This window comes from Chrysemys picta, chromosome 20 (assembly GCF_011386835.1).
Source record: "Chrysemys picta bellii isolate R12L10 chromosome 20, ASM1138683v2, whole genome shotgun sequence".
NCBI lineage: Eukaryota > Metazoa > Chordata > Testudines > Emydidae > Chrysemys > Chrysemys picta.
Window position 1 is genome coordinate 7,894,414 of NC_088810.1, and position 23,416 is coordinate 7,917,829.

Here is a 23,416-nt window from a genome sequence, read left to right on the forward strand (position 1 = left end):
GCAGTGGATGTCCCGGGCAGCAGGGGCGTGGGGAGGCAGTCTCTCCGCGGCTGCGGCTCTTCCCGCGGCAAGAGCGAGGTGGAGCAGGCTCCCGGTGGTTGCAGCCGCTGGCGGTCGGCTGCAGGTTCTTCCAGGGGCTGGAGCACTGCAGGGCGGCCTTCTGGCGGCTGGGGACCGGGGTCTACCTTCCTCCTCTCGGTGGTGTTCCTGCAGGCTGGTCTGCGGATGGAAGAGCTTTCTGCAGCAGCATCTTGGGGGCGATTCTCCTTGTCTTCGCACTTCCCTCTGGATCTGCTGGATTGCCATGGCTCTGAGACACCGAGAGTCTTCTTTCGGGTAGTGGTCTGAGAAGATCTCCGGGGAGGACCAGGTGTAACAGCCGGGAGCCTGTGTCGAGCAACAGGCTGTGCTGGGACAGTGGTCAGAGCTTTAGGTTGCGTGTTAGGGGTTGCAGAATGCATCCCAGGGCACCATGAGCTCTTCAGGATGGCTGATACAGTGTATCAGTAGAGATTCAGATTAAACTGATATAGATCTAGGTAGTAGCTTATCATGTTCAATTAATAAAGATTAAACTGATAAGAACAGACACTACACTTTCATCTTAGCTCTAAGCTCTAACATATCAGATATTAAACTGATAAGAACAGATTTAAATTTTATTAGAGAATATTTAAAAGAAATAAACGATACACTTGGACCACAGCTCAGAGAGCCAGGAAGCGATGCTGTTTTCTGGGAACAGCGCGCCCCCCTCATGCTCCCAGTGCTTTCTATGTCACCAGGACCTACTTTCATACCTTCCTAGCTAAGTGGCAATCACTGCCCCGAAGTGACTCCGATACACTGACTCAAAGCACCAACTCTCCACACCGAATTCTGCTCCCACACAGAGAATTCTCTCCGCCCGCTTCCTTGGGCTCAGCCGGCTGATCTGGGTTGCCGCCAGACATTGCTGATCTGCATAACCCCGCCCACTGACGTGTGACGCCTTCCCTCGGTGTCTGCTACACTCCCTGCCTGCAACAGACGCTGTGTGCCACGTGCTGCCGGAGCCCCGCTCTCGGAACCAGCCCGTCGGGGCGCTGGCTGCATCTTAGCGCTGGGCGAGCCATCCCCCTGGGGCATTATGTGCGACTGTTCCCCGGCTGCCCTGTTCCAGAGGTGGCTGCAGCTCAGCACCCGGTGAATCATCCCTCCCTGGTATTATGTGTGGCTCTTACCCAGCTGCTCCACCCCAGAGATGGCTGAATCTTAGCACCGGGTGAGCCGTCCCTGCCTGGTGTTATGTGTGGTGTTTCCCGGCTGCTCCACCCCAGAGGAGGCTGCATCTCAGTGCCAGGGGAGCTGTCCCCGCACAGCATCTGTGTGCAGCTGGTAACTGGGTTATATGGTGTTTGGACGAAGGAGTAATTCAATTTTTAAATATAAGATCTTGTAGGTTTATTATTAGTTATTATTTGCACTGTAGTAGTGCTGAGCCCCAAGCCCGGGTAAGCCCCCCAGTGTGCTAGGAGCTGCGCAAACACAGGAATACCGCTGCCCCTCTGGGAATTTGTAGGTCAGTTACCCGAAGGAGGAGAAATTAGCACCGTGGCCGCTGGGTATATTCTCAGTGCAACTTGTTTCTTTGCTGTATGTGCACCAGTCCTGGACACAGGGCCGGTGCAAGGAAGTTTCGCGCCCTAGGCGAAATTTCCACCTTGCGCCCTGCCCCCAGCCCTGTGGCAGCTCCCCCACCTGAGGTGCCCCCCCCGGCGGCTCCCCCCCCTGCCCTGAGGTGCCCCCCCACCTCACCTCACCCCCCAGGGAGCCATGCGGCAGCTCCCCACCCCAGCTCACCTCTGCTCCGCCTCCTCCCCGAGCACGCCGCCCCTGCTCTAATTCTCCTCCCAGGCTTGCGGTGCCAAACAGCTGATTGGCCCTGCAAGCCTGGGAGGCGGGAGAAGTGGAGCGGCGACCGCGCGCTCAGGGAGGGGGCGTAGGAACGCTGTAAAAAAAAATCGGGGGCACCGCTTTTTGGCGCCCCCAAATCTTGGCGCCCTAGACAACCCCCTACTTTGCCTAAATGGTAGCACCGGCCCTGCCTGGACAGACGTGGTTGTAAACAGCATCCAGGGAACTCCTTCTGTGGGGACTCTCAGCAGAAACCACCCAGGCCAGGTTCCCAGGGAGCAAATAACTCTCCATAGACTGAGGGGTTGAGGCCGCGAGCACCCCAGAGAGAACTAAAGTGCAAAAGCGAATGAAAAACAAATGTCTTCCAAAGCCTGAACAGTTGCTTGCATACTAAGGACAAATTGTAATAGCGCCACCTGGAGGCTTCTGGCAGAACAAAGATAAGGAGCACCTCATGTGCCATGGAGACCCCATGGGGTCTTTGCTGAGCCATTCTGTACTCCATACTCCTCCCCCCTCCCCCCCGCTAATGCTCACCTCCCCTCTAGGGGGCAGAGGAGAGCTCAGTCCCTATGGCCCGTTCAGCGAGCGAGGGGCAGGTTAACGCCATCTGGGGTGTGGATTTTGTGCTTCAGACACGTTTGTTAGGAACAGGTCTGGGATGCTCACAGCTCACTCCACCCAGCCGCCTGCAAGGGAAAAGCCCCTGCCCCCTCCCCTGATCTAACCATTAGATCCCACAATTCTCTCCAAGCCAAGAATAGAACCCAGGAGTCCTGACTTCCAGTCCCCCCTGCTCTAACCCATTGGACCCCCACTCTCATCCCAAAGCCAGAGATAGAACCCAAAGTCCTGACTACCTGTGCCCCTGCTCTAACCATGAGACCCCACTTCCCTCCCAGAGCCAGGGAGAGAACCCAGGAGTCCTGGCCCCCAGCCCCTGCCCCTGCCCTAACCTGTAGACTCCGCTCCCCTCCCAAAGCTGGATAAAGAACCCAGGAGGCCTGCTTTCACCACTAGCAAGATCCAGACAGCAGATAATCGCTGGCCCCTTCCGCCTTCTCTAGGGATCCTGTTCTTAGAATTGTTGTGTCACATCAGATCTTCTGAGACATCTCTGGCCCCAGCAGGGGAGAGAGAGAAGGCCCCAGCTACAGGATCTGTGTATGGCAGCGGGGGAGCCAGCCCCCTGGGACGCTGGGTGAGCCCATCATGTCCAGGCTGGGGGCCGTACCCTGCTCAGCAGCGACTCTGGGAAGGACCCAGGTGTCCTGGTGGAGCCAGATGGCCCATGAGCTCTGTAGGCAATGCTCTGGCTAAGAGGGTGAGCGTGACCCTGGGCTGAAGACGAAGGGGAATAGCGAGTAGGAGCTGGGATCCCCACTCGACGTGACATTGGGGAGACTGCGCCCAGCTCTGGGGGGCCGCATGTCAAACAGGGTGTCTGGAAATGGGGGAGGTGTCAAAGAAGAGTAACGGGGACGATCCCAGGGCTGGAAAACCTGCCCGAGAGCCAAGCACTGAAGGAGCTCGATCTAGTGAGTTTAACCCGGAGAAGGCTCAGAGGGGACAAGATCCTGGTCTGTCAGCACCTCCCTGCTGGTGAGGGGAAGGTTTCGGGGAGCAGAGGGCTCGTTAACCCAGCAGACAGGGGCAGAGTGAGAGCTGACGGTTGGGGGATGGAGCCAGAGAAATCGAGACTGGGAATAAGGGGCAGATTTTCCCCAGGGAGGGGAACTGACCCTGGGAATCACTGCCCCAGGGACAGGGCAGAGTCTCCAGCCCTTGGAGTCTTTCTATGGAGATCGGACGTCCCTAAAAGCACTGCTCTAGCTCGACCATCAGCTCTGGGCTGGAAGCCGGGATCCCTGAGGGGAGGTCTCCAGGCTGGGCAGACTGCCTGGGCACCACGGTCCCTTCTGGCGTTAAGATGGGCAGAGCAATGAACGCAGCCGTTAGCAGCTGGGCTGGGAGCGTCTCAGTTCTCCTCGGCGAGGCAGGAAGCTGCGATGCTGAATAAAGCTAAACACCGCTCGGTCGTTCTTACAAATTACCACATGTGTTACGGTCACGTCTAATGGCCCAGCTGAGATCAGGGTCCCTTCGTGCCAGGCACTGCCCAGACACACAGCAAGAGACAGGCCCTGCCCCAGCTGAGATCAGGGCCCCTTCGTGCCAGGCACTGCCCAGACACACAGCGAGAGACAGGCCCTGCCCCAGCTGAGATCAGGGCCCCTTCGTGCCAAGCGCTGCCCAGACACACAGCAAGAGACAGTCCTTGCCACAAAAACGTTTGAAGGCTAAAGGAACAAAAGTAGGATTTGTATCCACCTTGTACAGGTGGGGAAACTGAGGCATGGAGCGGAGTGGCTTGCTCGTGGTCACATGGGGCCCTGTGGCAGCGTTGTGTAGCCCATAGAACTAGCTTTAGCATTTATTGGATGGGGCAGTAATGCAAGCAACCCACAGGCCTGTCTCCTGTGAGACGCTGGCGTCAGCAGTTAGCATAAGGCTTGGGGCCTATGAACTTTGGCACAGATAAATGGCCCAACCATGACCCCTAAGTTTTGGGGACGTGGGAACAGAGTGTTTAAGGGGGAGCTTTGTCCACAACAACACGAGGAACAGGAACTAACACCATCTTGCGGATAGTTTAGCATGGGACCATCGGCTGTCTGACCACCAGAGAGCCATGACCTATGGGAGAAGGGCCCCCAGCACTGGTAGTGGGAGGAGATACACATAAGGAAGAGGGGAGACACTCCTACAGAACAGGCATTAGGCAGGGTGGTGTCAGCGTAACATCATGTACAAGTCGCATCCCAGCCTGCGGGCAGGAGGAGAGCGCAATGTAGCCCTTGGAAGGTGCCGGGGTGACGACTGGGGTGACGACGAGGAAGGTGATGGTGAGGAGGAAGATACTGGCTGACAGTCTGGGTTGTTCTGCACGGGACGGTTCGGAGGGACACGCTGCCGTCTCTCTATCTACCTCGCTGGGCTGGAGCCTTTGTGACTTTGCTAAATGTGCGAATAATTCCTCAAGTGCGAGTGTCACAGCTGTGCCCATCGGGGCTCCCAGCTGAACCCCACTTTCCATAATCCTGAGCCTGACCTGGGGACACGAACCTGTCAAACCTCACCGGGAATTCTGAAGTAATCAATAGAATGAATATGCGACTCCTACATCGGGCTCCAGCTGTGACTAGATCCAAGATCTCCTGCCTCAGCCCCCAGCCCAGCCTCGCTATGGAACTCGTAGCATTTCTGGGACACCCTTTGTGCTGAAAACGTTTTCATAGGAACCTTTCCCGGGCCCAAATCCGGTTCCCTTTTCTTGTAGGCCCCACGTCAGTGCTCACCCTGGAGGAGATGGAGGCCCTGCTGCTGCTGGCCCTCTCCATCCTGACCGGTGAGTGGTTCTGGGTGCGCTGGGGCTGGGATGCAGTAACGGGGATGAACAGGGAGCCGGGAACTTGGGAGACTCTGCCATGGCGACGGCTCCACCTGCCAATGCTGGAATCCAGCAGGGGGCATCTGGAACGACTGGGGTTCAGTTGCAACCTCTAGGGGGCGCTGTGCTGCAGAGAGCGGGGTGGGGGTCTCCTCTGGCAGTGAGGACTGGCCCCAGTACCCTAGGGCAGCACCATGGGGTGCCGTGCTGCAGAGAGTGGGGGGGCTCTCCTCTGGCAGTCAGGGCTGGCCCCAATGCCCCAGGGCAGGACTAGGGAGCATGGTGTTGCAGATAGCAGGGTGCTGCTTCCCCTCCAGGTGCCGGCTGCCACGACTGGGGGGTGACCCTGCCCGTGGGCTCCCTGACCGGATGGAGCGGCTCATGCGTGACGATCCCTTGCTCTTACACCTACCCCGAGAGGCAGCTCGTCAGAGCCGTGACCTGGAGCCGGGACAACGAGAGAATTGTGCAGCTCACCGCAGCAGCGGGGCAGGGCTATGACAAGGCCGAGCGCGCCCAGTTCCTGGGTGACCTGCAGCACAACTGCACCCTGAGCCTCAACCCGCTGGCGCTCGGCGACGGGGGCGCCTACTCCTTTGAGTTCCAGACCCAGAGCCAAAGCTGGAGAAGCCCCCGAGCCGTCTGCCTCACGGTGTCAGGTAATCCCCGGCTCCTCTTGCAGAAACAGTTCACCAACAACCCAGCCTGGCCCCGCACGGCGTTATGTGTGGCTGCTCCCCAGAAGCCCTGCTCCAGAGGTGGCTGCACCTCAGCGCCCATCGAGCCATCCCCAAGGATGGTTGCTGTACACCTCTCATAACATTTCACTCAAATCAGATGACCACATTCTGCAAAGCTGTGAAGAAACAGTGGAGTCTGGTGGTTAGAGGAAGCCTAAACTGGAGTCAGGAATCCTGGGTCCTCTCCCAGCTCTGGGAGGGGAGTGGGATCTAGTGGTCAAAGCAGGGGGGGCTGGGAGCCAGGACTCCTGGGTTCTCTCCCAGCTCTGGGAGGGGAGTGGGATCTAGTGGTCACAGCAGGGGGGGCTGGAAGCCAGGACTCCTGGGTTCTCTCCCAGCTCTGGGAGGGGAGCCTGGTACAGGTCACACCCCCACCTGGTCTTGAGGCCGCTCTCAAAGAAGGGGCAGTGGCTTGTGACTGGAGGTGGCTGTGCCCATGGCCGTGCCCCCAGCAGTGACTGACTCCCCCCTCACACACCCTGCACAGAACATCCCTGCAGGGTCAAACATAGCATTACTAGGACCGCCGGAGCCCTGAACGGCAACTTGATCTGCTCCATCTCCGAGAGCTGCGCCTCCTCCGGCCTGCATTGGTACGACGGAGCCGTCGCGCGGATCCTGGAGGAAACTGAAGCTGGCAAAAGCAATAGGCTGAGGATGCGCATCATCTGGCAGCACCGGGGGGCGGCGCTGGAGTGCCGGGTGCAGGGCTACCAGAATAGGTGCCTCCCCAAAGGGTTCCAGCCTCCAGCTACAGGTGAGTTGCATTATGTATGGGGCCTTCCCTTTCTAGGGGGTGCCAGCTCCCATCAGGCCCCAGGGCAGGGGCTGGCTGGGGGGCAGGGAATGGGGCACGGGGCCTTTCCCCTCTAGCAGGCACTGACTCTAATCCGGTCTGAGGGCAGGGGTCTGGCTGGTGCTGGGGGTGGGGAATGGGATACGGGACCTTTCCCCTCTAGGGGGCGCCAGTTCCCATCCGGCCCCAGGGTGTGAGACTGGTTGGCTCAGAGGGGCAAGGAATGGGGCACGGGGCCTTTCAGCTCTAGGGGGTGCTGGGTCTGACCCATCTCCAATGGCCTTTTCAGGCCGGCCCCCCCGCCTGAAGGTCCTGGTGGACATGGACGGCCCAGGCCCGATCAGGGAGGGCGACTCGTTCACGCTGAGATGTGTGGAGGACAGCGGGTCGCTGGACCAGGTCTACTTCTGGATTCACAACGAGGAGCTGCACGGGGCCCCTCTCAGCAGATTGAAGGGGCAACCTTGTCTCACGGGGGCAATTACACCTGCATGAAGTGGGTCTCCGACATAGGGCATGCCTACCTGGCCATATCCCCCACCACCTATGTGGCCATCCTTGGTGAGTAGCCAGTGCCAGGGCGGGGCCACAGCCCTGGGGGGGGGGGGAAAGGAGCACAGATGGGAGGGGTCCTTGTCTCACCTACATTCCAAATGGGGGCGGGACCACAGCCATGGGGGCGGAGCAGGAGAGCACAGATTGGGGGGCCTTTCTGTCACTGACATTCCAGTTGGGGGCAGGGCCACAGCCATGGGGGTGGAACCAGGTTCACAAATGGGAGGGGACAGGGGCCCTCCTTTCGCCACCACTTGGATATGGGAGTGGGGCTAGAGCACTGGGGGCGGAGCCATGGAGCCCCTCCGCCCCATGCCATGCTGTGCCTAAGCCCCCAGCTGCCATCCCACGGGAGCGTCATTAGGTCATATCTCATTCGCTTCCTCTGCAGTCCCCCCTGTGGTGCATGTGGTGGCCACCCCAGGCCCTCATCGCAGCACGGGGGAACCCCTGTCCCTGACGTGCCGGCTGGACACCAGCGCTTTTGGCGGATTGGGCTTCTCCTGGTACAAGGATGGCGAGCGGCTGGGGTGGGCACAGGCGGAACTGGCTTTCCCGGGCGTCCAGGTGGCTGATGGGGGAGAGTATCAGTGTGAGGTGCACAACACCCTAGGGAAATCCACCTCCCTGCCACTCACCATCACTGTTGTGTGTAAGTACTGGGTGCATTTGACTCCACATTACACATTACATAGCCAGGGAATGGCTTAGAGTCCCCCATGCACCATGGCTGAACCCCGCACAGTCCTTCTGCAAGGCCAACCAAAATAAACGAGCTCCCAGCTCGTGCTCCAGCTGGGTCCGCTTTGTTGACCAGGCTCCAGTATCTCTGTCCACAGAGCCATCTAGCGGCCGAATGACATTGCAAATCAACCTGTCACAGGCCGAGAAACACCCGTTCAAATAACGTACACTTAGTTTAAATTTAATATTTTTTAATCATCAGGAAAAATATCTGGTTTGCCCCCCTCAAAATTAGCTCTTTGCCGGACTTTTCATTACATTTTTCACCTCCATTTTTACCTACAGTGTTTTCAAAGAGCAATTCAGGGGCGGTGGGTGAATGAGCTGTTGTGGGAGCCTAGCCCCCGGCCCCTCCCTCGCTGCCCGAGAACGCCCCCTCCCCTTCTGCCTCCCCTTCCCTGCTGGAGCCCGGAGCCCGGAGCCCAGAGCCCGGGTGGGTGTGTTCCTGCTGCCCCCTGCTGGAGGAGCTGAGCCCTGCTCTGTGTCTGTGTGTGTCCCTGCCCGCCACCTGTGGCCGCCGGCTCCCCCCATACACCTCCAGTCCCAGAGTGCCCCCAACCCCGGCACCGGGCAGCATTGCATGGCCCCACCCCCTGCGGCCCCAGCCCCAGGCCTCACGAGCACAGGCCCCAGCCTGCCTGCCGCAGCCTCTCAGCCACGTCCTATGATACCCGCCACCCATGGGGCAATTGTTGAAAATTATAATCAATTAAAGTTAAATAAACTTTTAAACAGAAAATAGTGTGTGTGTGGGGGGGAGATTGGCAAACAAAATTGTTTAGGTTTTTGGGAAACAGACAATTATGATGGCTGAACAGAACCATCTTTGATCAAAATACAGATAAAACAATGGATGAAAATTTGGAGGGAATGTTTGATTCACAGTTTAGCAAAAGTTTCAAATACCAAATTCCCAAAACTTTTTGGGGCAAAAGTGGGGGAAACGGCTCCATTTTGTACCCAGCAAAACAGAAATACACACATTTTTGTGATCATTCACATTTTTTCTTCCATTGGCCTGTGCAGCTGCCCACACAAGGGGGCTCTGGTCTCACTTGGGGCAGGGTCTGTGTCTCGCTCTGAGTCTGTGATCTCAGCAGGGACAGGGACTGTCTCTGGTTGTGTGTCTGGGCAGCGCCCAGCACAATGGGGCCCTGATCTCAGCGGAGGCTTCTAGGTGCTATTGTGATAAGAGGAGATTGGAGGTTTTATGAACCTGGAAGAAACTCCAATGTCCAATAAACACTTGGGAGGGAAATTCTCCTGGTTAAAAACCCAGCTCCCTTCCTGCCCCCTCCACTGAGACTGGCCTTCATTCTCCCCCCTACAACTATGCTGCCCCCTCAATCAGCTCCCACCTCCCCATCTCCCCTGTGCCCACCTCACTGCACCCTGCATGACACTGGAGCTAATGACCCTATTCTCCATCCCTACCTCCCACAGACGGCAGTGACTGGTACCAGCTGAGCCCTGGCCCCATGGCAGGCTTCGGAGCAGGGGTCCTGCTGCTCTTCCTCCTGAGCAACCTCGGGGTTTATTGTCTGGCCAGGAGACTCCGCCAACGGAAAGAACTGGGGGGGAGTCAGCAGGGTAAGGGACCCCCCGGGGTGGGAATTGGGGGAGGGGCAGGAAAAGGGGCTGCTCTGGCTGCATTGTGGAAAACTGGAGTGTGGGCGTGTGAAGGAAATCAACCCACTGCCCTGTGTGTGTGTGTGTGTGTGTGTGTGTGTGTGCGTGTGTGTGTGTGTGTGTGTGTGTCTGCCGCCCCCTGCTGGAGGGGCTGAGCCCTGCACTGTGTGTGGGAGGGTTGGAGGAAGCGGCCTGCTTTGTGGGGGGGGGGGGGCGGAGGGCGTTGCCAAAGGGGGAAAACGATTGATTTTGGGGGAAATGTTTAAAGAAGGAAAATAAAGAGTGAAAGCGGATAATTGTATCTCCTTCCCCAGGGGGCAGCAGAGAAGACCCCAGCGCTCCACAGAGTGACTCGCTGTACGAGGTCAGTGGGGGGGGGTCAGTTAACCCCTGGGTCCCCACTGCTCCCACATACTGCCTGGAGTTGAGTAGGCAGCTGCAGCCTTTGCCCGCCCCCCCCCCCCCCCCCGAGTGAACCCCTGACCCCAGCTGGACGGAATCAGCACAACCTGAGCATGCGTCATAGACCCCATCCCGATAATGGCTCAGGGGAGATTCTCCTTCACATCCAATAGCCAGGTCCTGCCCTGGCACAGGAGGCTGGGAGATGTCTCCCCAAATACAGTCGGGGATGCTCGTTGTTAGTGCACCAGGTAACTGCAGTTCACAGCTCTGCAGGGCAGTAAAAGTGGGCTTGGAACACAGGAGTCCGGGCTCCCAGACCCACCCTCCGCTCTAACCACTAGACCCCACTCTCCTCCCAGAGCTGGGGATAGAATCCAAGAGTCCTTGATCCCACTTCTCTGCCCTGCCCCCATTACTGCAGGTACAGGCAGACATCACACACAGGTCTCCTGCTGGGGGAGTGTCCCCTCTTTCCAGGGCCGGTGCAAGGAAGTTTTGCGCCCTAGGCAAAACTTCCACCTTGCACACCTCCACCCCAGCTCTGCAGCAGCTCCCCCGCCCTGAGGCACCCCCCCCCGACGGCAGCTCCCCCCCCCGGGGAGCCATGCGGCAGCTCCCCACCCCAGCTCACCTCTGCTCCGCCTCCTCCCCGAGCATGCCGCCCCTGCTCTAATTCTCCTCCCTCCCAGGCTTGCGGCGCCAAACAGCTGATTGGCGCAGCAAGCCTGGGAGGCGGGAGAAGTGGAGCGGCGACCGCGCGCTCGGGGAGGGGGCGTAGGAACAATGTAAAAAAAAAATTGGGGGCACTGCTTTTTGGCGCCCCCAAATCTTGGTGCCCTAGGCAACCGCCTAGTTTGCCTAAATGGTAGCACCGGCCCTGCCTCTTTCACACAATCTGTCTGTCTTTCTGTGTCCCCAGCAGGAAATCCCATGTGCCAGGGAGATTCCCTGCCCCTCGGACGATGCCGGCGACTATTATAACAGCCCCAAGGACTATTGTAACTGAGCACGGCCGAGATCCCTGCTGTCCGCACTCCCCTCCACGCCGCCACAACCTGGATCTCGATAAGAGTCCACCGCTTACGCCCCAGGCAGCGTTCACCCACCTCCATGAGCTGGGGAAACCCAGGAGAACCCAGGCATCCTGACTCCTACCCCTCCTCCCACCCCGCAGCAGAGCCCCACTTGGGCCACTGGATCTGGGCATTTCTGGGGCAGTTTAATTGTAGCGTCGATTTTCCAGGCTGTGTTGGCTTTTGGGAGGCAGCTCGGCCTAGCAGATAGAGAACAGAATTGGGAGGGAAGTGATCTGGGGTCTGCCTGCCCATGGGCAACTCACAGCCCTGCTCCGTGCCTCAGTTTCCCCATCTGTGCAAGAGGGGTAATGATCCTGCCCTCCTGTGTGTAGCACTTGGCGATCTCTGGCCGGAAAGCGCTAGACACGGGCAGGGTGTCGTTACCGACCCCACTGCTGTTTTCTTTCAGTTCCAGCCCCTTTCTCAGCTTTAACACAGTTTCCTCAGGGAATTGCCTCTGTTTTGTTTCTTGTTATTGGATAATAAAGCGGTTTTACAAACCCATCAGCTTGGGTGACTGCTGCTGGACAGGGAGGGTTTGCCGAGGGCAGGGGGCTCCGAGGCTCGAAAGCTAAAGGAAAAATTGACGCAGCAAGCAGCCTTCCAAAGCTTTTTTTTAGCAGATTGCGCAAGCGGGAGCCAATCACGCTCTCCGGTGGGGAATTAAAAAAAAAAAAAGCAGAAGCCCCTCCCCCCAGTGCCCCAAAAGAAGCAAGGTGCTACTTAAAGAAATGGATCCCAAATAAATTGGTTTTACTCTGTATAAAACTTATACAGGGTAAACTCATAAATTGTTCGCCCTCTATAACACTGACAGAGATATGCACAGCTGTTTGCTCCCCGAGGTATTAATCACTGACTTTGGGTTTACTAATAAATGAAAGTGATTTTATTAAGTATAAAAAGTAGGATTTAAGTGGTTTCAAGTAATAACAGACAGAACAAAGTAAGTCACCAAGTAAAACACGCAAGTCTCAGACTAATACATTAAGAAACAGATACAGGTAATATCTCACCCTCGGAGATGTTCCAATAAGCTTCTTTCACAGACTAGATGCCTTCCTAGTCTGGGCCCAATCCTTTCCCCTGGTACAGACCTTGTTAGTTCCAGCAGGCATCGTAGGTGAAAAGCAGGGGATTTCACATGACTGGGACCCCCCTTGTCCTGCTCCACCCAGGACCGTCTACAGGCACCACCTTCTCAAGCAGGTGCTTGGGGCGGCCACTCTGGTGAGAGGCGGCACGTCCAGCTATTCGGTGGCAATTCGGCAGACGGTCCCTCACTCCGTCTCGGAGCGAAGGACCTCCCGCCGAATTGCCGCCGCAGATCATGATCGCGATCACGGCTTTTTTTTTTTTTTTGGCTGCTTGGGGCGGCCAAAACGCTGGAGCGGCGCTGGCTCCACCCCCTTTTATAGCTTTGGCACAAGGTGGGAATCCTTTGTCTCTCTCTGGGTCCCCACCCCTCCTTCTAAATGGAAAAGCACCAGGTTTAAGATGGATTCCAGTATCAGGTGACATGGTTACATGTCCTGTGAGACCCCAAGCCTCCATTCTTCCCAACCTGACTCACAGGAACACAGGAAGCTTGCAAGTAAACAGAGCCATTTACAACCAATTGCCCTAGTCAATGGGAGCCATCAAGATTCCAAGCCACCATTAATGGCCCACACTTTGCATAATTACAATAGGACTTTAGAGTAATACTTCATATTTCTAGCTTCAGATACAAGAATGATACATACATACAATTAGGATGAGCACACTCAGTAGATTATAAGCTTTGTAATGATACCGTACAAGAGACCTTTTGCAAAAAGCATATTCCAGTTACATCATTTTCACACTCATAAACATACACCTCTACGCCGATATAACGTGACCCTATATAACCTGAATACTGATATAACGTGGTAAAGCAGTGCTGGGGGGAGGGGGGCTGCGCACTCCAGGGGATCAAAGCAAGTTCGATATAACGCGGTTTCACCTATAACGTGGTAAGATTTTTTGGCTCCCGAGGACAGCGTTATATTGGGGTAGAGCTGTATTTTTATAGCATAAAGAAGAACAGGAGTACTTGTGGCACCTTAGAGACTAACAAATATATTAGAGCATAAGCTTTCGTGGACTACAGCCCACTTCTTCGGATGCATATAGAATGGAACATATATTGAGGAGATATATATACACACATACAGAGAGCATAAACAGGTGGGAGTTGTCTTACCAACTCTGAGAGGCCAATTAATTAAGAAAAAAAAAAAAAAAAACCTTTTGAAGTGATAATCAAGCTAGCCCAGTACAGACAGTTTGATAATAAGTGTGAGAATACTTACAAGGGGAGATAGAGTCAATGTTTGTAATGGCTCAGCCATTCCCAGTCCTTATTCAAACCGGAGTTGATTGTGTCTAGTTTGCATATCAATTCTAGCTCAGCAGTCTCTCTTTGGAGTCTGTTTTTGAAGTTTTTCTGTTGTAATATAGCCACCCGCAGGTCTGTCACTGAATGACCAGACAGGTTAAAGTGTTCTCCCACTGGTTTTTGAGTATTTGATTCCTGATGTCAGATTTGTGTCCATTAATTCTTTTGCGTAGAGACTGTCCGGTTTGGCCAATGTACATGGCAGAGGGGCATTGCTGGCACATGATGGCATATATCACATTGGTAGATGTGCAGGTGAACGAGCCCCTGATGGTATGGCTGATGTGATTAGGTCCTATGATGATGTCACTTGAATAGATATGTGGACAGAGTTGGCATCGGGGTTTGTTACAAGGATAGGTTCCTGGGTTAGTGGTTTTGTTCAGTGATGTGTGGTTGCTGGTGAGTATTTGCTTTAGGTTAGGGGGTTGTCTGTAAGCGAGGACAGGTCTGTCTCCCAAGATCTGTGAGAGTAAAGGATCATCTTTCAGGATAGGTTGTAGATCTCTGATGATGCGCTGGAGAGGTTTTAGTTGGGGGCTGAAGGTGACAGCTAGTGGTGTTCTGTTATTTTCTTTGTTGGGCCTGTCTTGTAGGAGGTGACTTCTGGGTACTCATCTAGACACAATCAACTCCGGTTTGAATAAGGACTGGGAATGGCTGAGCCATTACAAACATTGAATCTATCTCCCCTTGTAAGTATTCTCACACTTATTATCAAACTGTCTGTACTGGGCTAGCTTGATTATCACTTCAAAAGTTTTTTTTTTTTTCTCTTAATTAATTGGCCTCTCAGAGTTGGTAAGACAACTCACACCTGTTTATGCTCTCTGTATGTGTGTATATATATCTCCTCAATATATGTTCCATTCTAGATGCATCTGAAGAAGTGGGCTGTAGTCCACGAAAGCTTATGCTCTAATAAATTTGTTAGTCTCTAAGGTGCCACAAGTACTCCTGTTCTTCTTTTTGCGGATACAGACTAACACGGCTGTTACTCTGAAACCTACCATTTTTATAGCATAGGTAATGTCACAGGGGCGGTGCGTGTGTGTGTGGCTTTGCAGATGTGTGTGTTCATGTGGCTGGATTTCTGCATGTGTTTGCATCTGTTAGCAGTTGTGTTGGTGTGTGGCTGGATTTGTGCAGGTGTTTGTGTATGTTAGCAATAATGTGTGTGTGTGGCTGGATTCATGCATGTGTTTGTGTATGTTTGCAATTGTGTGTGTGTGTGTGTGTGCATGCTCTGCTGCCCTCTGTCGGCTACAGTGACAACCGCTTCTCCATGTGTCACAACCCAAATACTGTCGACCCCGGTGGCGATTACCCCATCCTACATGGGCTGGCTGGCCTGACCTTTGCCCGTCGGTGGAGTGTGGTGGGGGCTGCAGCTCGCCCCCTGTGGCACAGGAGGCTGCAGGTGCGGGGCGCTGGGCTCAGATGCACCTGGCGGGCAGCTCGGGTAGGGCAGGGCACGGCCTGTGGTTTCCGTTCTGCGTTGCCTGGTGCTGGGCCATTGCACAATCCCCAGCCACGCCGCACACCCCGAGAGGGCGTGGGAAGCCTGGCAGATGATCCAGCACCAGGGGGGAGAGGATATGTGATTGGGGGAGGGAAGGCCTTGGGCTGCACTGGGGGAGAGCAGAGCAGGGGTGACACACCAAAAACCTGCAGCAAAGGGATGGACAGGCGGGGTGGGTGGATAGAAGAGGCAGCGAGCCTAAAATCTAAAACAGGAGTGGGGTCTGGTGATTACAGTGGGAGGGGAGGGGGGGAGAGCCAGGACTCCTGGGTTCTCTCCCTGGCTCTGACTCTCTCTTGTGCAATCCCTCCGCAGTTACCAGCCAGGCAGCATTTGGGAGCGAGGGTCCTTTTAAAGTCCCGGAGGATCTGAAGGAAGGTTTCCAGCATCCCGAACTCTCCCAGAGCGGCAAAGATGTGATGGTGGGGTGTGGACCCAAAGGCATTGGCCAGGTGGAGCCATGCTACGGCGCACTGCCTCCTGGACCTCCTGGCTGATGGGTGTCAAAGTTCTCGCCGTTGTCAGCCTTCGCCAGCTCCTCCGTCCAGGCGGTTTGCCACGACGTGGTGCCCCTCGCTCGTGGCCGTCGCTCCTCCTGCTGTACTGTCTCCGCCGGTTCAGGTGCTGCGGGGACAATCTGCGGCCTCGTTGTCTCTCGGAGTGGGGAGCGGTGTTCAGACACCTCAGCTTTGTGTAGCTGAAGAGCGGAGCTGCCCGAGTGCCACCGGCTTCACGGTTTGCTGGGCAGCCCCCAGACCTCCAGAGACCCTGCGCCCCCAGCCGGGCGCTTCCCCAGCACAGCCGGAGCCAGGGAGGAGAAGTGCACGGCCGGGGGCGCAGGGTCTGGAGGTCTGGGGGCTGCCCGTGAAGTCGGTAGTGCTCGGGCAGCTGTTTCGCGTGGCTGGGAGGGAGGAGGGGGAATGCGGGGCGCTCAGGGGAGGGGGCGGAGTTGGGGCGGGGACTTTGGGGAAGGGGCGGGGTCAGGGTCCCGTGGAGTGTCCTCTGTTTTTAATTTTTAAATATGGTAACCCTAGCTGAACAGGCCATGAGGCCAGAGCTCTCCTCTGCCCCCTAGAGGGGAGGGGGGCATTAGCAGGGAAGCCAGGGCAGTGGTTCTCAAACTTTTGTGTTGGTGACTCCTTTTACACATTACAGAAGCAGTTTTTCCTCTCCTGGAATTGACACCTCCTCATCTATTATTGGGAGTGGACTACATCCACCCTGATTGAATTGGTCCTATCAACACTGGTTCTCCACTTGCGAAGTAACTCCCTGCTCTCCATGTGTCAGTATATAATGCCTGCATCTGTAACTTTCACTCTATGCACCCGAAGAAGTGAGGTTTTTACTCACGAAAGCTTATGCCCAAATAAATCTGTTAGTCTTTAAGGTGCCACCAGACTCCTTGTTGTCCTTTTACACAGCAAGCCTTTGCAGTGCAATCCCCCTTAGAAATTAAAATCACCTTTTTTATATTGAATATTATCAGGGCCGGCTCCAGCATTTCTGCCGCCCCAAGCAAAAAAAAAAAAAGCCGCGATCATAATCGTGACCAGCGGCGGCAATTGGGGAAAAAAAAAAAAAAAAAAAGCCGCGATTGGCGGCGGCAGTTCGGCGCCAGGTCCTTCGCTCCTAGAGGGAGTGAGGGACCTGCCGCCCCCGAATTGCCGCATGTGCCGCCCCTCTCCCTCCCCCGCCCCAAGCACCTGCTTGTTAAGCTGGTGCCTGGAGCCGGCCCTGAATACTATTATAAATGCTGGAGGTGACAGCTTGCGACACCCCCTCCCCCATGTAATCACCTCACGACCCCAGTTGGGAACCCCTGGGGTACAGAATGGCTCAGCAAAGACCCCAGAGGGAATTCAGTCTCCAGGGCACGTGAGCTGCACCTTATCTTTGTTCTGCCAGAAGCCTCCAGGTGGCGCTGTTACAAATGGCGTAGGGGCCACCTTGGGGCCTATGGTGTGACCCACGGGAATGGGGGACAATGCAAATTGCAGCTCCCAGCAGGTCCCGCCCCCACAGAACTACGGGTCAAGCTCCCCCGAACTACAGCTCCCGGCAGCCCCGCGGCTCCCATCAGGCTTTGCGGCAGCGACTGGCGCGCCCGGCTGTTCGGGTCCCGGCATGTAGCGGGGCGGACCCGCGCTGGAGCTGAAGCTCTGGGCGGCCCAGGAGATGGGGCTGCCCCCCACGAAGGTGCCCCCCGACGGGGCCTTCCGCCGGTGAGAGCCCCGGGCCCCCCAGCGCGGGATCCCCCCGGCTCCCCCCCCAGCTCCCCGGGACTTCCCCCGTCTCCTGTTCCCCGGGTTCCCGTTTCCCTCCTTGTCCGCCCCGGGCTCCTGCGGCTCCCTCGCCCGGCCCCCTTCCCCTGCTCCCTCAGGATCCCCGCTTTGGGGGGCGGCCTCGCCCCTTCCTCCTTGGACCCCCCTTGTCCCCTCTCCTTGGTACCTCCCTCCCTTCCTGCCCCAGCCCCCCCCCCCCATCATACTCCCCCGGAACCTCTCTGCCAACCCCCCTGCCCTATGGCCCCCACGGTCCTCCAGCAGCAGCAGCACAGCTGGGCCTGATGGCCCCGTCCTGCCTGGGAGGTGCTAGGGGAGCCCCGCCCCCAAAGGGGTGCAGTTGTAGGGAGCCACACCCATGTTAGGGAAGGAGTGCGGGTGGGACACGCCTCTATGGGGTGGAGTTTTTGGGGGCGTAGCCCAGTCCAGCTGTCCCCTCTTGTACAAGGTGGGGGGTCAGTGTTAAGGGGGTGACCGGATGCTGGTGGTGGGAGGGTTGGTGGGGCTGAGTGGAGGTGGGGGAGCGGCTGTCAGGTGTGGGGGGGATCCCAGATGGGTTGTGTGGTGTTCTGTAATTCACAATGTTCTGAATAAACTGACAAAATTCACATTCAGGTCCGTGGCAGGGACTGGGACACGGGGCCTTTCCCCTCTGGGGTGCGCCAGCTCCCATCTGCTCCAGGGCAGGGACTGGGACACGGGGCCTTTCCCCTCTGGGGTGCGCCAGCTCCCATCTGCTCCAGGGCAGGGACTGGGACACGGGGCCTTTCCCCTCTGGGGTGCGCCAGCTCCCATCTGCTCCAGGGCAGGGACTGGGACACGGGGCCTTTCCCCTCTGGGGTGCGCCAGTTCCCATCTGCTCCAGGGCAGGGACTGGGACACGGGGCCTTTCCCCTCTGGGGTGCGCCAGCTCCCGTCTGCTCCAGGCAGGGACTGGGACACGGGGCCTTTCCCCTCTGGCTGCTCCCGGCCAGCTGGGCCTGTGGTTCCGCCTGGACCCTCCCGCCCTCCCTCGGGCCCTGCCCAAGGGGCCAGTAAAGATGGCCCTGTCCCGAGCGCCTGAGCCCAGGGGTTTATTTCTGGGCTGACGTAGAAACAGCCCCTGCTGCATCTTCCTGGCCTGTCCTACCTGGCGCAGCCCCCCTTGGGGCAGGCAGGGATGCCGCCCCTGAGCTCGCCGCCCTGGCTAGGGCATCCCCTGCTTGGCAGAACCACCTCTGAAGCCTTTGTGGGGGAGGGGGGCGGCTATGTCCTTGTCCCTCTTCCATGGAGAAACAGAGGGATGGAACAGGGAGAGGTGAGTGGCCTAAACCCAGGAGTCCTGGCTCCCAGACTCACCCCCTACCGCTTCCTGTTGGAAATCAAGGGGGGGGGAAGCTTTGCTGGGGGAGCACCCAGCTAGCAAGTGGGGGTAGACAGCATCTATCGCTGGGGGGCGGGGCCCCTCTCAGGTTGGTTCCTCTGGCTCCCTCAGCCTGGGCCCTCGGAGCATCCCAGAGCCAGCCGCCTCCTGGGTGATTTGTGGGGGAAAGGAGGATGCCAGCGCTCTACCTAGTGGTTCCCAGCCTTTCAGTGTGAGCGGGCGCCGGACGACCAGCCGCCGAAATGCCGCCGAGAAGCAGCGTCATCGAGAAGCTTTGCAGCGACATTTCAGCAGCTACGTTTCTTGGTGTTGCCGCTTCTCGGCGGCTACTTGTCCGGCGGCCGCGCTCCTCAACTGTGGGGCGCTCCCTTGTCAGTAGGCGGGCGCTATGATCCCCACAGACACCGTGTTGGGGACCACTGGCTCTACCCTTCCCCTGGGAGCCGACGGGGGCCTGAAGTCCCCTCCGCTGATTGGGGGCTGGGGGGATATGGGCTCCCACTGCCCCGTGCTGGCTGACAGCATCTGCAGGCTCTAGACCGATCCCCAGGAAACAGCCCCAACAAAGCCCTGCAGCACCCTGCAAATCAGACAATTCCCCTGGGCGCGGCCAAGATGCCGCTGGCCAAGGAGACGACGGGACCCCACTGTCATTGCCAAGGCTGCTAATTCCCCTCAGCCCAGTCGCGGCCTGGCTGCTAATTCCCCTCAGCCCAGTCGCGGCCTGGCTGCTAATTCCCCTCAGCCCAGTCGCGGCCTGGCTGCTAATTCCCCTCAGCCCAGTCGCGGCCTGGCTGCTAATTCCCCTCAGCCCAGTCGCGGCCTGGCTGCTAATTCCCCTCAGCCCAGTCGCGGCCTGGCTGCTAATTCCCCTCAGCCCAGTCGCGGCCTGGCTGCTAATTCCCCTCAGCCCAGTCGCGGCCTGGCTGCTAATTCCCCTCAGCCCAGTCGCGGCCTGGCTGCTAATTCCCCTCAGCCCAGTCGCGGCCTGGCTGCTAATTCCCCTCAGCCCAGTCGCGGCCTGGCTGCTAATTCCCTTCAGCCCAGTCGCGGCCTGGCTGCTAATTCCCTTCAGCCCAGTCGCGGCCTGGCTGCTAATTCCCCTCAGCCCAGTCGTGGCCTGGCTGCTAATTCCCCTCAGCCCAGTCGCGGCCTGGCTGCTAATTCCCCTCAGTCCAGTCGCGGCCTGGCTGCTAATTGCCCTCAGCCCAGTCGCGGCCTGGCTGCTAATTCCCCTCAGCCCAGTCGCGGCCTGGCTGCTAATTCCCCTCAGCCCAGTCGCGGCCTGGCTGCTAATTCCCCTCAGCCCAGTCGCGGCCTGGCTGCTAATTCCCCTCAGCCCAGTCGCGGCCTGGCTGCTAATTCCCTTCAGCCCAGTCGCGGCCTGGCTGCTAATTCCCCTCAGCCCAGTCGCGGCCTGGCTGCTAATTGCCCTCAGCCCAGTCGCGGCCTGGCTGCTAATTCCCCTCAGCCCAGTCGCGGCCTGGCTGCTAATTCCCCTCAGCCCAGTCGCGGCCTGGCTGCTAATTCCCCTCAGCCCAGTCGCGGCCTGGCTGCTAATTCCCCTCAGCCCAGTCGCGGCCTGGCTGCTAATTCCCCTCAGCCCAGTCGCGGCCTGGCTGCTAATTCCCTTCAGCCCAGTCGCGGCCTGGCTGCTAATTCCCCTCAGCCCAGTCGCGGCCTGGCTGCTAATTCCCCTCAGCCCAGTCGTGGCCTGGCTGGTTAAAACACCCTCTGTCCGGACGGTGCTTAAAGTGGCTGGAGAACCGGGTCCGGGGGATCTAGCATCCTCCGGGTGCAGCAGCTTTCGTCCAACAGGCCTTTCAGTATTCAGGACTATTGATCTGTACAACTGCAGCCCCGCAAGAGACCGGGGCAGAATCAAACCCCCCGTTGTGCTGGGGGCTGCACAGACACAGAGCCAGGCGCTGCCCCAGCTGAGATCAGGGCCCTGTTGGGCCAGATGCAGCGAGAGACAGGCCCTGCCCCAAAGAGTTTACAGGCTCCATGCCCAAAAAGTTGAGCGGAGAAATATCGCCAGCAAAGGACTTCCCAATAACGATGCAGGGGGTTGGACTAGATGACCTCCTCCGGTCTCTTGCAACCCGGAAATTCTATGATTCTAAGTAACACTGTATGAAGAGGATTTATCCTTCTCCACTTAAATATTCATGACAGCTTATAAGCAGCATAAGACAGAAAACATTATTGAGGCATGCAAATTACACAAATACTGCATCTGAAACTGCCTGCTTGTTTTAGGGAGATAACTAATTTCTTACCCTGAGTACAGAGACAAATACAATCGCAAAGGATTGTTGCTTGGGATGCGCTGATTCAGAATGATGGTTCCCATAATGGAAGAGGCACATCTTTTTAACAGGGTCACCACGGAACCCCATTTCTTAGTGTGTAAGCCATCGTTATTGGGAAGTCCTTTGCTGGCAACATTTGCAGCGCTGACTCACAGTCCTCTCTTCTAAGGGCTTGATCTTTACTGAAGTCAGTGGGAGTTTTACCACTTGTTTTGCTTGGATCTGGACTGGTTCCATACTGGAGCTCCTAGAACAGTCCTCTCTCCTCCATGTGATCTCATCCTGCTCCCTGCGTGACAACAGGAATATTTTCACAAGGGGAAAGGAATGGAACAATTCTCTCCTGTGAGGACACCGCTGAGAGACACTGACCCAAAGCCCACATTTGCGTAACACGTGAGAACCAGTCTCTTCAAAATTTTATAAAACAACAGTAGAGTAGAAATGAAAAAAGCAGTTGCCAAAGTGGGGAGACCCCCATCAGAAAAAAACAAACAGACAAAGCGATAGAAAACACAGTTGAACGTTATGAGCACCGATACAGCATAAAGGTTTTTTTTCTGTTTTTTGAACCAACACGATCTCCCCCAAGGGAAGTGCACCATACCCGGAAGTACTGCAATACCAGGTTGATGCATGGAGTGGAAGGAGCAAGCTCCTATTCCATCTCCCTGTTCCAAAAAATCCATTCAATATGAAGTTCTCACATCGAGAACATATCAGATAAACTGATAAGAACAGATATAACTTAGAGAATTTTTTCACTTCAAGGTCCCAGAAGCAAAGACAAGGTTTTCATCCCGAGGCCAAAAGACCAAAAACATCAAGACACTTGATCACGGCCTTGGATAGACCAAGAGACTACTGACACTTGATCTTAGCTCAAAGAGCCAAGAAGCGATACCTTGCCTCCGGGGCCAGCTCTAGGTTTTTTGCCGCCCCAAGCGAAAAAAATGTTGGCTGTCCCCCGTCCCAGCCCTGGGCTCCTCGCCGCACCCCCCTGCTACCCCAGCCCTGGGCTGTCCGCCCCCCACCCACATCCCCTGCCGCCCCAGCTCTGGGCTCCCTCATTCCTCCCCACCATTGCCCCCACACCTCCTGCCGCCCCAGCCCTGGGCTCTCCCCCCTCCCCACCTGCACCCTCCTTCCACTGCAGCCCTGGGTCACTGGTAACTCGCTCCCACAGCAGGTCATTCAGCAGGAATTCTAGATGTGCACAGAACACAGACAGGATTGGTTCCCATATGGTTACAGAACTGCAGTAAAGTGGAACCATTTTCAGCTTGTGTGATTGGAGGATGTCTGGATGCATATTATAAGACTGTCCTACATAAATGAGGAAAAGTTGAGGTGCCTTTATTATTCTTTTGTTCCACTTTTTCTTTCTATGGGAAATTTGCCAATGCGATATCACTGTCTTCCTTTTAAACAAACAAACAAACAAACAAACAAACAAACAAACAAACAAACAAACAAAAAGGCAATGGCTGTTTGAAAATAGCAATTCCAGTCCTAATAACCACTGGGAAGTATTTCTTGCTCAGTTTTATCCTACTTTTTCTACAGCAAGTTACAGTGGATCAGTATATTTGATTTGGGAGAAATGAAGTAACAGCTGCCCAAACTGAGTTTGAGCCCTCCTGAATTTTGAGGTGTTCAAATCTGGAAGACAGGTGCTGGGGGGGCGGAAGGGGGCTGTGGCTCCGCGGGGGAGCACGGCAGCATGTATGCAGCAGTGTGTCTGGCGCTGCGTGGAGCCAGACACGCTGGTCTGACTGGCATGTTAAGGGGACTGGGGGTTGGATGGGGCGGAGGTTCGGGGGGGCAGTCAGGGGCAGGGAGAAGGGGGGGTTAGATGGGTCAGGGGTTTGGGGGGGCAGTCAGGGGACAGGCAGTGGTTGGATAGGCATGGGAGTCCCGGGGGTTTGTCAGGGGACAGGTAGGGGGTGGAGTCCTAGGGTGGAAGTTGGGGCGGTCTCAGGAGGGGGCAGTTGGGGACAAGGAGAAGGGAGGCTTAGATGGGGTCCCAAGGGGCAGTTAGGGGCAGGGGTCCCGGGAGGGGACAATCAGGGGACAAGGAGCAGCGGCGCTTAGATAGGGGGTGGGGTCCTGGGGGGCAGTTGGGGCAGGGGTCCTGGGAGGGGGTGATCAGGGGACAGGGAGCAGGGGGGGTTGGATGGGTTGGGGTTTCTGTGGGGGGCAGTCGGAGGGAGG

At 56.8% G+C, this 23,416-nt stretch overlaps 1 protein-coding gene and 1 non-coding gene across 3 annotated transcripts; one reads left to right on the forward strand and one right to left on the reverse strand.

Annotated features, from left to right (window-relative positions):
• The first annotated feature begins 3,534 nt into the window (after positions 1–3,534).
• On the forward strand, positions 3,535–11,799 carry LOC122172998 (B-cell receptor CD22-like). Of its 2 annotated transcripts, XM_065574528.1 has the most exons (8): positions 3,535–5,308; positions 5,668–6,009; positions 6,578–6,847; positions 7,176–7,447; positions 7,833–8,093; positions 9,629–9,775; positions 10,129–10,178; positions 11,142–11,799. In XM_065574528.1, exons 1-4 carry the CDS (start codon positions 5,269–5,271, stop codon positions 7,379–7,381), a joined length of 858 nt encoding a protein of 285 aa, XP_065430600.1. In that variant the 5' UTR covers positions 3,535–5,268; the 3' UTR covers positions 7,382–7,447; positions 7,833–8,093; positions 9,629–9,775; positions 10,129–10,178; positions 11,142–11,799. The 2 variants fall into 2 exon arrangements, with proteins under 2 accessions (XP_065430600.1, XP_065430601.1); XM_065574529.1 differs by lacking the exons at positions 9,629–9,775; positions 10,129–10,178; positions 11,142–11,799 and adding an exon at positions 8,471–9,597.
• Positions 11,800–21,793: 9,994 nt separating this feature from the next.
• Positions 21,794–21,987, reverse strand: LOC135976928 (U2 spliceosomal RNA). The gene has a single exon (XR_010594188.1). It is a non-coding gene; the product is annotated as a U2 spliceosomal RNA (small nuclear RNA).
• Between the last annotated feature and the right edge of the window lie 1,429 nt (positions 21,988–23,416).